Below are 11,990 nucleotides of genomic sequence, written 5' to 3'. Positions count from 1 at the left end.
TTCCATATGAATCATTTATTGAATAAATACATGCAGTTGCAGAATTATATGAGCAAAAAGGCAATCCGTACTAAACCGACCACCCTTCCTGCTCCTTTCTCACCAGTTGCTGCAGGCCTGATAAAGAAAGGATTCAAAACAGAAACGTCACCTTTAATCCAAAACCCAGGTAACACATTAACTTGGTGCTTGGGTTACAGTAGCGTCAAATGCAATGTGCTGCTGTCTTTGCCAGCAAAACACTGCACTGAACAGTTTCAATAGTGCATAACAGAAAGACTTGCTAAATACAGAGAACAAAGCTTGGGCTTAAACACAAATATCTCAGCTTGCTTCTCTTTTCTTTTTTAAGGCACAGGATTAAAAAAATAAAGAACACGGAAAGTAGGTCTGATGACACTCAGTTGTTGATTTGCTAATGGAAATTTCATGCTTCCTCCTCACCTCTGAACGACCACCAAATTGTGGTGGAACAGATCCACACATGCAGCTTCTAACTACTAAAGGCAGGGAGAGCATTTCTTGGTAATAATTATCCAGATTTCGGTTCAGATTTTCAGAAGAGCTCTACCTCTTCTTTAGGGGGCCACCCAGAGGGCTGATGTCGTATTCAATTTTTTTGACCCATCATTTAACATGGAAACTCTCTGATCGCATGTTATTTCTTCATGCACGATAGCTGTGCATGTTGAAAATGACACTATGGGAAGATGATGGCACACTTCATCACTGGGCTGAAAATGTCTTCCATGATTGCTTACTAACGGCCTCCATAACTTCCAACCCTTTCCCACTACAGATACATGAAGCAGTTGGCTGCCAGTCTTCATGTTTGGGGAACATATCAAGAGAATTGTGCTTTTCAGCTGAGCTCTCCTGCCAGGTTCAACCTCTGGCCCCAAAGAGAAATCCACTTGCTCTCTTGTGCTGTTCCTTGCAGACGTACGGGCATTATGCCACACACTCCCTCCCTCCTTGCTTCTTCTATGGCTCTCTAATTAGTGAAACTTAAATAACCATTCAGGAATTACAGTTTAAAGGAAATGCCATTATGCAATAATCTCATTGGTGTCCATTTCAGCCAAGGTAAAGTACTAGACAGACTATTGGTTTTCCTCAGTGAGACTTCTATTCACATTTTCTGCATCTTCCTCATCATAACCATAGCTTGTGGCCGTTTCCACTTGATAGTACATGTTCTCTTGTTGCAGAGTTCACCAAAGGTATCCGTATAGCAGAACAGGGAGGCGTGTATATGTTCTAAGTGGAGGACCACATCAATTTAAGCTATAGTTACAATAAGCCTATTTTACAGCCCACTCATGCTAATGTATATATAGACACCAAGGGGAAAAAAAATCCAGTGATATTGCAGAGTTCTGCCCAGTGAAGCTTTATGCAATATAAAATACTCCAACATTACTTAAGGGATGCGAATCGATATGGATGGATGCATCATGTTGAAGTACAGAACAAATTAAGATTAATGAACTTGGCATGAGCAGTCTGCTGTGTCTACGACAGGCACTTTGGTATACTTAGTATAGCTAAAGAGCACAATGGGAACATCTTCTGTGCAACCTCAATTGAATGGTATGTGTGCAAGAGAAGTTCCTGCTAGATTACACACATTTTCTAAGCTAAGATTCTGTAAGTTGAATTATAAAGCTAGTATTCCAGAAGTTTATTCACCCTTAGAAGTTTATCTTGTAACCAGAGTTTATACTAAGACTCTCAACTAGTGCTTTTCCCCCTTAAAAAGTAATTGCATATTTATCCAAGATTGTGAGGCTACTGTCTGCAGAACTACATCGTCTCTTGGGTTAAAACACAAAGATGTGCATTTCTGTTGAAACTATCTCAGAAGCCTTCCAAATAAGAAAGACAAAATAATAGATATAATCAATGCTCCATTGATTCCGTTCTAAAAGCAACAATGAATAAAATGAAGTGGAAAAAATCATGCTCAAAACATCAGACTATTTTCTGAAACCACTCTTGCATTTCTTGGGCCTGGGGAAAAAATCTGAATGAAAGAACTACACTGATTAGAACATAACACGGATTTAAAATGGCTCTTTTACTGCACCAACACCATTCAGAAGGGACGTATTCCAGGTTTAGCGCAACTTGTGAAACACACACGGCTGCCTCCACTGAAAGAGCCCTTACTGTTGGCATATGCATGAATTACCTGGTTCCAGCCCTTGCAGCTGAGCGCCGTGGTGCTTAAATGGAATGTGATGATCTCACATGAGCCCGGCCCAAAGACAGAGGCAGCCGCTCTAAGCACTGCAATGGGCAGCACCGAAGCCGCTTTGGAAAGATTCAGCCCCACTTTTACATCCTGGGCCTTCCATGAGTTCAACATAACAACAGACCGGCTGGCATTTAATGGATACTAATAGCAGACATCTACCAGGTCATGGTTGTAAACAGCATTCATATCTGTAGTGATCAAAATGCACCACCGCGACTGTTAGACTCTAATCTGTAACTCTAATCAGATTAGAGCCTAATCTGTTAGGCTCTAATCTGTAACACAGACAAATGCCACCATGACTCTACTTTTGCATAGATAGGTTTCAGGGGCAAATAAATGCTAACAAGAAGCAATGACAGTAAAAGTGCGTTACAAAACTTTGTACTACTGAAGTCTTCACTTTCGCATCCTAGGAGACCCCAAAGCCATATAATGTGATTTCAGGACCTTGATAACCTCTCTTTTATTTATATCTATATATCTATATAGTATATATGCTTTTCAGCTCACTCTTCTTTTAATATCATCTGAATTAATGTGAATTATATGAATAATCTCAACTTTCAAGAATACATTTCTAAAGAAATATTAAAAAGTTAATATTTTGTAACTCTCTCATTTTACAAGCCTTTAAGGCCAGAAATACATGGGCTATCCTTTTAATCAATTTCTCCCAGATTAAAAATGAAATCCATAATCGTTAAGTTAAAGACCAATTTGCTGCCAAGACCCTTCCCAGAAATTGTGTCTAAGGTTTTAGCATGCTTTTAGAAGAAAATTATGCATTTTGGTATTTTCTTCTACCTTCAAACAGCTGAAAAAGAACGATAAGAGTATTTACATGGCAGACACCTTGGTGAGTTACGAAACAAAGTGGGGAAAACAGATAAACATTGTCTTCTCACGTCTGTCAAGGGTACAAATACCATAAAAGGTTCCATTGAAACAAACTGTTACTCTACAACCCCTATTGCACATTAAAACAGCTGTAACAAAATGAAGAAAAGGTTTTACAATTAAACTGACTTAAGCCTACATAAAATGTCCAGGTGTTATAAAAATTGTTGGGAGTGGTCGCAGGCCTCGTAACTAAAAGTTATAAAAAAATAATATCGGTACATCTGTGTGAACAATGCTGATAAAATATATAAAGGTTGGCAAAAAGTACACAAACAGGAGCTTCTGGCATCCTAAGGTGCGACGTGTGGCCTTGAACCATCTTCCGTCAAGTCGTACCTAAAAGGTGAACAAAAGAAAAGGTGACACTGGAGGTAGCCTCGAGTCTTACTGGAGGTATCCTAGGAAGCTGCCTTATACCACATCAGGCCCTTGGTCCATCTAGTTCAGTATTGTCTACACTATCTGACTCTCCAAGGCTACAGAAAGGAGTCTCTCCCACCCCAACCTGGAGATGCCAAGGAGTCAACCTGGAGCCTTCTGCATGCAAGCATGCAGATGCTCTTCCACTTGTTTGGCTGTACCCCAATCCTCATGGCTACTTTCTAGCTGTATTCTGCTGTACCCCAGCCCTCGTGGCTATTTTGCTGTTATAACTTTTGTTTACTCACATTCAGTTTGAATGCAGGCATTGTCTACACCAGCAGCTGTGAAAGAGGAAACTGCACCAAGCAGTGTTCCCGCTCATTTTTTTCAATCTGTGTGCGGAATGAGTTTCGTTCTGGCTGGGGGTATCAAGGCAGTGTGTGCACACATGCATTCAGTGGGGCCTTCCTGATTCGACCTGAGTGGGATCTAGAACTAACTTAGCGGTCATTAAAAAATGTATGAGTGTGCGCTCACGTGCACACCTTAGAGGGAACACTGGCACCAAGGGTACTGAATGCCAAACTTGTTGAAAGATTAATGGATGAACTTGCTGGTTGTAATCACGACACTGAAAGCCAGAGTATCCCAAATCCCATGTTAGTTACATTTATGTATTCGAGCCACAGCTTGGGGGAGGTGGTGGTGGTAGATGAGCACAAATCTGTAACCTTTCTAATGCATGCTATTTTAATTGCTTTTGGTACCTGGCATATTCACTTTGCATACCGAAAAAGCCCCACAGCAACTGTACTCCTTTCCTTTCCCCCTCCCAAATCCCCACTTTGAAGTGTTAATAAAGAACTGGATAGCCAAAGGGCCAGGAAGGAGAGCAACAGCTGTTTGACAAACTAGTCTATATCAATCAAGGCCAAACTCCAGAGCCATGGAGAGAACGACAACCACCTATCTGGATCTTCCTGTGCCAAGCTATGGGATGCAAGAAATAAGGACGAAATTGTGGAGCCATTTGTGATGATGGGACCAGAGGGGGAGAAAAAGATCATCATCTTCAGAGACCAGAGCTCAGAGGGATGGCATCGGAGATGGCATAATTGCACCTTGATAGATGTAGAGGCTGACAAGACCATTAATGGACAGGAGGACTAGTAGAAGACCTTGGAGTCTGCCCCAGAAGGCGCGTCTTCACCCTCTCCAATGCTGCAGCGTTCTTCACACCCCAGTTTCATAAACCCCATCTTTTCTTCAAACTCTAGCATCTTCAGTCACCTGGAGAAACTGTGAACTGGGCATTAATTGGTCCCCTGCCTCCTTTGGTAACAAACTCTCCCCCCTTCCCTTCCCCTCGCTAGATAGATTTGCTTATATTCAGATTTAGCCTTTGCTTGCCAAGACCCCTTTCCTCAAGCAATTATTAATTATAATTACATGAGGAAAGTAATTATGTAATTTTCCTCATTTTGTAATTAGAATTACAATAAAATATCTCTGTTCTGGTTCCTTGTGTCTCCTCACACATCCACAGGTTGAACCTCCCCAGATCTTTTGAGATCCCAGTGGTGTAAGGTGCATTGGCATGTTCGTAGAAGTTCTTTAGATTGTGGCCCATCAGTGCAGAGAGGCAATTGGGTTGTGGCCCTCAATACTTTTATGGACTGAGACCTCCTGGGAGTGCATAACACACGGAACTATGGCCCCATCCCACTAAGGGGAATATCTTACAGTGCTCACATGTAGCCTCCCATCCAAAATGCAAACCAAGGCTGACCCTGCTTAGCAAAGGGGACAATTCATGCTTGCTGCCACAAGACCACCTTGAGATACAGTATGGAGGTTCTTCTGTGACTGTACTTACCACTGGGTAGAACTTTTGGCAAGTTCTTCAGAAGCCAGTGGTATCAATACCTGTTTGAAAGAAAGAAGTTAAATTAAATCTGGGCAGGTTATTGAATTCCAGGAGTAATTCAGGGACCAGATTTAGGTTCATAAGGACCCTAATTTTATTTAACCAAATTGTATTTCAAATTTTGAGCTCTGCATAATCCTTTTTAATGGGACTGGGCTAAATTCTGAAGCAATGGAGATGAATTAAGCTCTTACTAAAGTGGATGGGCACAGGTTTAGGTAGGCTACTGTTCTTGCATTTACCAGCATCTGTATCCTTGGGACATAATTTCTTATGTCTGTTACTTACCTTACCAAGCAGCCCTTTGTCTTTGGACAAGAAACCGCCACTGTTCTTCACTGCTACATCGAGGGTTCTCCTCTGCAGTTCAGGTAATGAAACACTGTAATCAAAGCTGAGAAGTGGGGGGGGGGGAGAGAGATATTCAGAGTATGTGGTCAAAAGCTTGGAAAATCTGCATGGCCATGCTTGCAACAGTAAGGAATCTAGCACAGAGTATTCAACAGCTTTACCATCTCAATCTCTGGTTTGATTAAAAAAAATTATTTCTAGTCCATAGGACTGCTGAAAAAGAATCCCTGAAGATCTGCAGGCAGCCTTTGAGATCGCAAATGAATTTATATGGCAAAACATTAATGGACAAAATCTTCCTCTCACCTTTTGGTGACCACTTTTCTCTGCCTGCCCCTGGTTTCTCATATTTGTCCTCATTTTAAAATCTACTTAAAACTTTCAAAGGCAAGTCCAGAAACTGAAATTCACCGCCTTTTAGGTCATGACTATAGGCAAGATCAAGACCAAGGATTTGTGCGTCGTTATAACTGTCTGTGATGCCAATGAAGTCCCACATTTAGTAAAGAAATTTGAAACCTTGCTTTCTAAATTGCCCATGATAAATAATACATTTTAAATATGTGTTTAGTTTTGCAAACAGCTTATTACCTACAGAACAACCTTTTCCAGTCATTTGTTATTTGCATATCAATTTGGAATGCTATCTTTCTTTCTGTCTGAAAAGTTCTGTCAAACTCAACACCCTCCTAATGATAGAAAACAAGTTTGGGCAATCCAGATTATAATCCTTTCACTGTGTCTACAACGGCACAAAACCCCACAATTTTAAAGCATATTTCAGTGGTTGTAACCAGAGCAAACCCAAGGCCATTAATAGGGAAGGAAAAGAGAATTTAAGGACTTGCAGAATCGACTCATCCTTTGAAGTTTTTTTCCTTCAAAGTGTGCAAAAGAAGTTTAATTATTGTGCCTATTTCACATTGTAAAACCAGCAAAATGGAGATTGCAACATACGCTTGATCAAACACTGGATTTAAATTCTTCTTTGAAACACTTGTTTTCCTTCTTCCTGATCTCCTCTTGTCTGGTAATAAATACATTCGAACATAGGGGTCAGATCCTTCCTCTGAAAAGGCGATTAGATTTCTGTAACCAAAACACACAAGATAATCAGATCAGAAAGTGTACAGCACAGAGAGTATATTATCTCTTGATGTGAGGCTGGCGGTCTCCTGCAGGTGCTGTAGGTAGATCTCTTCTCTGAGTTGCCTGCTTGCCTACATGCACCTGCTTCCCTTACCTCCAAGACAGAGGATTCTAATTAGATAGAGCTTAAGCCACAGCTGGCTTTCAAGACAGAGACAACGAGGGGAGGGGAACCCTTGAAATAGCAGCATTGTTCCTGGCATGGTAAGATGAAAAGTTTGTCAACAAAGTTATATGAAGCAGAAGGAGTGAGACTGTTTACTTCTTTTTACCACCTTTGCAAATATCAGCTATTAGGAAATTTTGATCCCAGCAAACACTATAGGAAAATAGGTGGTGATGGTATTTATTATTCCAGCTCTCCAAGTGCCTTCTGCATCTGCATGAGCATAGAATTGTACCATACAGCTTGGTAACAATATGAACTAAAAGAAGTCTTCTTTTTGTTTTTTTAAAAAAAGATTTGTATCAACAATATTTCTGAAAATCACTAGACAAAAAGGGATCTCGTACAGCTTCAGATGAAAGCAGAAAAAAACCTTTAAATCATGGAGAACAGAAGGGTGAATCTGACAGTTAACTTTATTATTCCAGTAATTAATAAACAGAACTCACTTATTTACAAATTGGTCTGCTGTATCATATTTGGCATTTTAATAATAAAATAAATAAATGCAACTTTTCAAATCTGATTAAGTCAGTTCATTTTAGTTGGTGCAGTTGATGTTTTCCATGTTTGTGCAAAGCCAAGCCTAGCTACCACCAGAAGGTGAGTAACGAGTTCTAAATAATCCTTTTTGGATTATTAATCTTAATAATAATTAATATTAATCTTCCTTTATATATCCAAAAATAATTTTTTTAGGATCATATGACAACTTGTACCCTGTTATGTTTTTAATTTCTAAGATTACATCTTTCCAAAAAGTTTCAAGAGCTGTACAAGACCAAAAATATGGAACACATCAGCATCTTTTCTGCTAACGTAATCCACATTTTAGCAGAAAACTAGTCTTCTAGCTCATGGGTAGCAGCATATCTAACAAAAGCTGCTTCAGGGACCTGGAAGCACAACTGGGATACAACACATGTAAAATGTATTCTCTCCCCACCAAGATATGCCCTTCTTTCCAATGGTTTGTAGCAAGCCTGCCAAATCATCTGGCTCACTATCCCAGACCCAGTCATATTTATGCTAATTACTTAAGTTATGAACAGACTGCATCTTAAATGAGATGTATTGCTTCATGATAAACCCCTAAACATGGCTGATGGTACTGAAAAATTCCCTGTCTTTGCTCAAGATGGCAAAATGTTGCAACAGCTTTTTATCAGCTTCGGCTGATACATCGGCTACGTCTTCTTCTAGAGGTGAATGACCTTAAAACAGTGGTACACATGCTGGTAACCTCCAGGCTTGACTACTATAATGTGCTCTACGTGGGGCTGCCTTTGTACGTAGTTCGGAAACTACAACTGGTACACAATACGGCAGCCAGATTGGTCTCTGGGACAACACGAAGGGACCATATAACACTGGTTTTGAAAGAGCTGCACTGGTTGCCGATATGTTTCCGGGTGAAATACAAACTGCTGGTAATTAGCTATAAAGTCCTTAATGGCTTAGGTTCAGGCTATTTAAGAGAACGCCTCCTTTGTCATGAACCCTCCTGCCTTTTACAATCTTCTGGAGAGGTCTGGTTACGGTTGCCACTTGTCTGGTGGCAATTCAGGACCGGGCTTTCTCTGTGGCTGCCCCGGAGGGCTTTGGAATATGCTCCCTGCTGAAATAAGAGCATCTCCTTGTTTGTTTGTTTTCAGGAAGGCCCTCAAGACTCTCCTGTTCTCACAAGCTTTTAATTAGAATTTAATAATTTTAATAATTTGTTTTATATTGTTTTTACTGTGTTTTATGCATTGTAACCTGGGATTTTTAATATTAAAATTTGTACACCGCCAAGAGATTTACATATCAGGCGGTATTATAAAAAACGCCCAGCAACAAAACCAGTGGTATGTCTACATGTGGTGGATACAGCCACGTCTCTTTGGACTCTGCTTATTATCGCACTCCCGTTTGTACTCTTAGGAGGATATATCTGCAGATATGTCCTTATTAGTGAACAAATGGATATTTAGGTGTAGAGTCAGAATTTAGTCCTAAGCCAATATTATACTTACCTACATGTGTGCACCACCACCATAAGTTTGTTTCTTTGTGAGCTGTGACGAATTGTTAACTGAATCTGTCCCAATGGAGACTGTCCTAATGTTGTGCCACTGTAAGAATAATAAAAAAGCAGTCAATATTTGATTGTCAAAGGGGAAAAGCCACACTTGGCAGATATTCGGACGGAATTTTGTTTTTCTAGAATATTATACTTTAATAGTAATTCCTACGGCAAGGATATGAACTTCCCCAGCTTCAGAAGTCACACTATGGTTTCTATTTAACCCACCTTTTCTAGTTGTTTAAACACAGTGGAGATTGGGAATGTGCATCAAGCGTGATCCCACTATCAATCTGTCTTCTGTACAATGGGGGCTATGTTCAAATACACGAACACAGCATGTTCAGCAATTGCTGACATGTACAGATATAAACAAAGTGGCCCTTTGTTAGGTATGAAGGGCCCTCAGGAATAGTAATCTTAAGCAAAAGGTGCTTTTTAGATCTAAGAAGAAGAAAAATTCAAAGATAAACTGATAGATTCTGTTCCACCCACTCTCAAGCTGACATGTAATGAAAAGCTTTCTATATATTGGTTTCACTTTTTTCTGAATTTGGAAGTCAATAGCAAGACAAGCTTTCCGTGTAAGCTAAAAATCAAATTTTATAACACAGGCTATATTATTATGTTTTATTCAAGCTTGAAGGATCCACTAAAGAAGTTAACCTGTCAGCCAATCAGAATGATTGGGGTGCTACTTTATGTAGGTAATTCTAAGAACACCAGCCTTTGCTTAACTAACACACTGACTGACTGCCAGACTAGGTTAGTCATGAGAAGTCTCACTGAAAATTAAATTAGCCATTAATTTATTTGATTAACTTACTTGATTAATTTAGTCTGGAGATCAGGTAACAATTTTTTTTTAATTAGTGCACTGTCAATTTATCTGTGCAATGAAAAAAGTATTATCCCTATTGACAGATCAAGGCCACCAGCTATCACCGAACTCCACACTCTCAGGAGGGGTTAGGTTACACTAACGCTAAAGGAGTGTTAACTCACTCAGATTTTCAGACCCTGTATCCAAATCTGAGTTCGTAATTCCAAGGAGTCAGTAAAACTGTTACAGAACAGTAAGCCATGAAGGCACTACTATGTTTTCTGGGGTGGGGAAAACATGTATGAAGAGATGCACAGGACAGATTTTGCTTCATGCTCTGGGTCTTTCCACATTTGGAATCAGGAATGAATTTTACTCTTGTCATCTTTTGCTAGTGATGCTACTACTACTACTATGAATTTTTATATACCGTGTTTCAACAAAAGTTTCCAAAGCTGTAGAGGGAGAGGGAGGGAGGGAGAGAAATAAATAAATAAGATAAGGCTCCCTGTCCCCAAAGGGTTTACAATCTAAAAGGAAACATAAGATAGACACCAGCAACAGCCACTGGAGGCGTGCTGTGCAGGGTGCTGATTTCCTCCATCTTGGCTCACTTGCTCTGAAGGCACCTTGATTACAGACCCTGTTTGCAGCAACCTGTGATATGAACCGGATGCATGGGGGACCATAGCTCATGGCATCACTTGCACCCAGCAACTTTTCTGATTCCTTTAAAGCCTACAATATTACAAAAAAGAATTCAGGACTGTACTTTTCAAGTTGTCTCAGACGTTGCCGCAGCTCCTGAGTAGCGATGGGTAGTGATATGTCAGACGCTATGCTTGGGGTAGGTTCTTTGACTGAAAGGTGGCTGGGAGAGTAATTCAAATTGGCGGCAAGAAGACTGGAGGAGCTTCTGTTGAGATCTGTTGGCCACTGAGGACTGGGATTAGAGGGATGGCTTTTTTCAACCACATCAGTCTTTTTATCAGTGTCTGTTACTGTGGAGGTTGGGGTAGGCTTGTTCAAGTCAGCGGGTGGAGAAACGGGGACCTGAGGCTTGAAAGAACCTTTCCTTGCATCTTTGGAAACAGAGGGCCTCTTCACTTGGGCTGAGTGTTGGTGGTCTGGAGACCTCTCTTGCTTTTCAAGAGAAAGGATCTAGCAGCAACAGAACAAAGAACAGAATTAACTGCAGTCTGGAACACAGCTGCTGTTCAGAAGAAAGCTGTACATATTTGTACTGTCTTCCCAGTAAAGTACAGCTGATAAAGAGATTGCAAAACCGATACATTAAAGTAGAAATTCATTTACATAGCCAAGTTACAAAGCAACCTAAATCCCTCCAATTAATCTTAAGCCTGGACAGTGTTTGGGAAATGCCCTGAGAACCAAGTATGTTTTACTTTTAAGGAATCTTACACGTTCAAGGTAACATGTTTTGAATTAAAGCATTACAGAAAAATCAAGACTTGCTCATACTACTTCCACAGTTAGATGTACATGCTCCTTTTCTAGCAGACCAACTAGACTTCTAAAGACATAAATTTGCCTTGCACCATTGATTCATCCAGCCCAATATTTTCTGTTCCATGGGTAAGCAGATCTCCAAAGTCTCTGGGCAGACGTCTCCTTCACCCTGATGTCTAAAATGCCAGGGAATGAAAATGGAACCTCCTAAGGCCCCAATACAAGAAAAATCGTGGCCTCCCCCCAACTGTCTACAATCTTATGGGAGGGGGAATTTTGGTTTGCCACTGACACTACAAATCAAGATACTGTACATGCTATATGTACTTCCCAACTAGTTACACATTGTACTGTAAATCTCTTCCACCACTTCACTTTCTGCAAAAAGAGTGAGATCATTTGCTCACTAATTAGGACCAGTTATTGATTGCAGCAGCAGAGTCCGTTATACTTCTACTGAAGTCAGACAAGCATCATGTCAAAAAGGAATCCCAACACAAATACCAGCAATCA

At 40.3% G+C, this 11,990-nt stretch overlaps 1 protein-coding gene across 4 annotated transcripts in view; it reads right to left on the bottom strand.

The window, feature by feature from the left end:
- ESYT2 (extended synaptotagmin 2) overlaps positions 1 to 11,990 on the bottom strand; it is an 89,625-nt gene continuing 77,635 nt past the window's right edge. For all 4 annotated transcript variants that reach the window (XM_053259170.1, XM_053259171.1, XM_053259172.1 and 1 more), the window contains 6 exons: positions 10,780 to 11,168; positions 9,135 to 9,233; positions 6,762 to 6,893; positions 5,742 to 5,847; positions 5,403 to 5,452; positions 1 to 3,499 (listed from right to left, as the gene is read on the bottom strand). In XM_053259170.1, the coding sequence (XP_053115145.1) occupies positions 3,454 to 3,499; positions 5,403 to 5,452; positions 5,742 to 5,847; positions 6,762 to 6,893; positions 9,135 to 9,233; positions 10,780 to 11,168 (822 nt within the window). In that variant the 3' untranslated portion in view covers positions 1 to 3,453. The remainder of the gene's footprint in view (positions 3,500 to 5,402; positions 5,453 to 5,741; positions 5,848 to 6,761; positions 6,894 to 9,134; positions 9,234 to 10,779; positions 11,169 to 11,990) is intronic.

Source organism: Hemicordylus capensis, chromosome 6 (assembly GCF_027244095.1).
Source record: "Hemicordylus capensis ecotype Gifberg chromosome 6, rHemCap1.1.pri, whole genome shotgun sequence".
Lineage (NCBI taxonomy): Eukaryota > Metazoa > Chordata > Lepidosauria > Squamata > Cordylidae > Hemicordylus > Hemicordylus capensis.
Note: the sequence above shows the minus strand (reverse complement) of the source record. Positions and strands in the feature narration are given on the sequence as shown.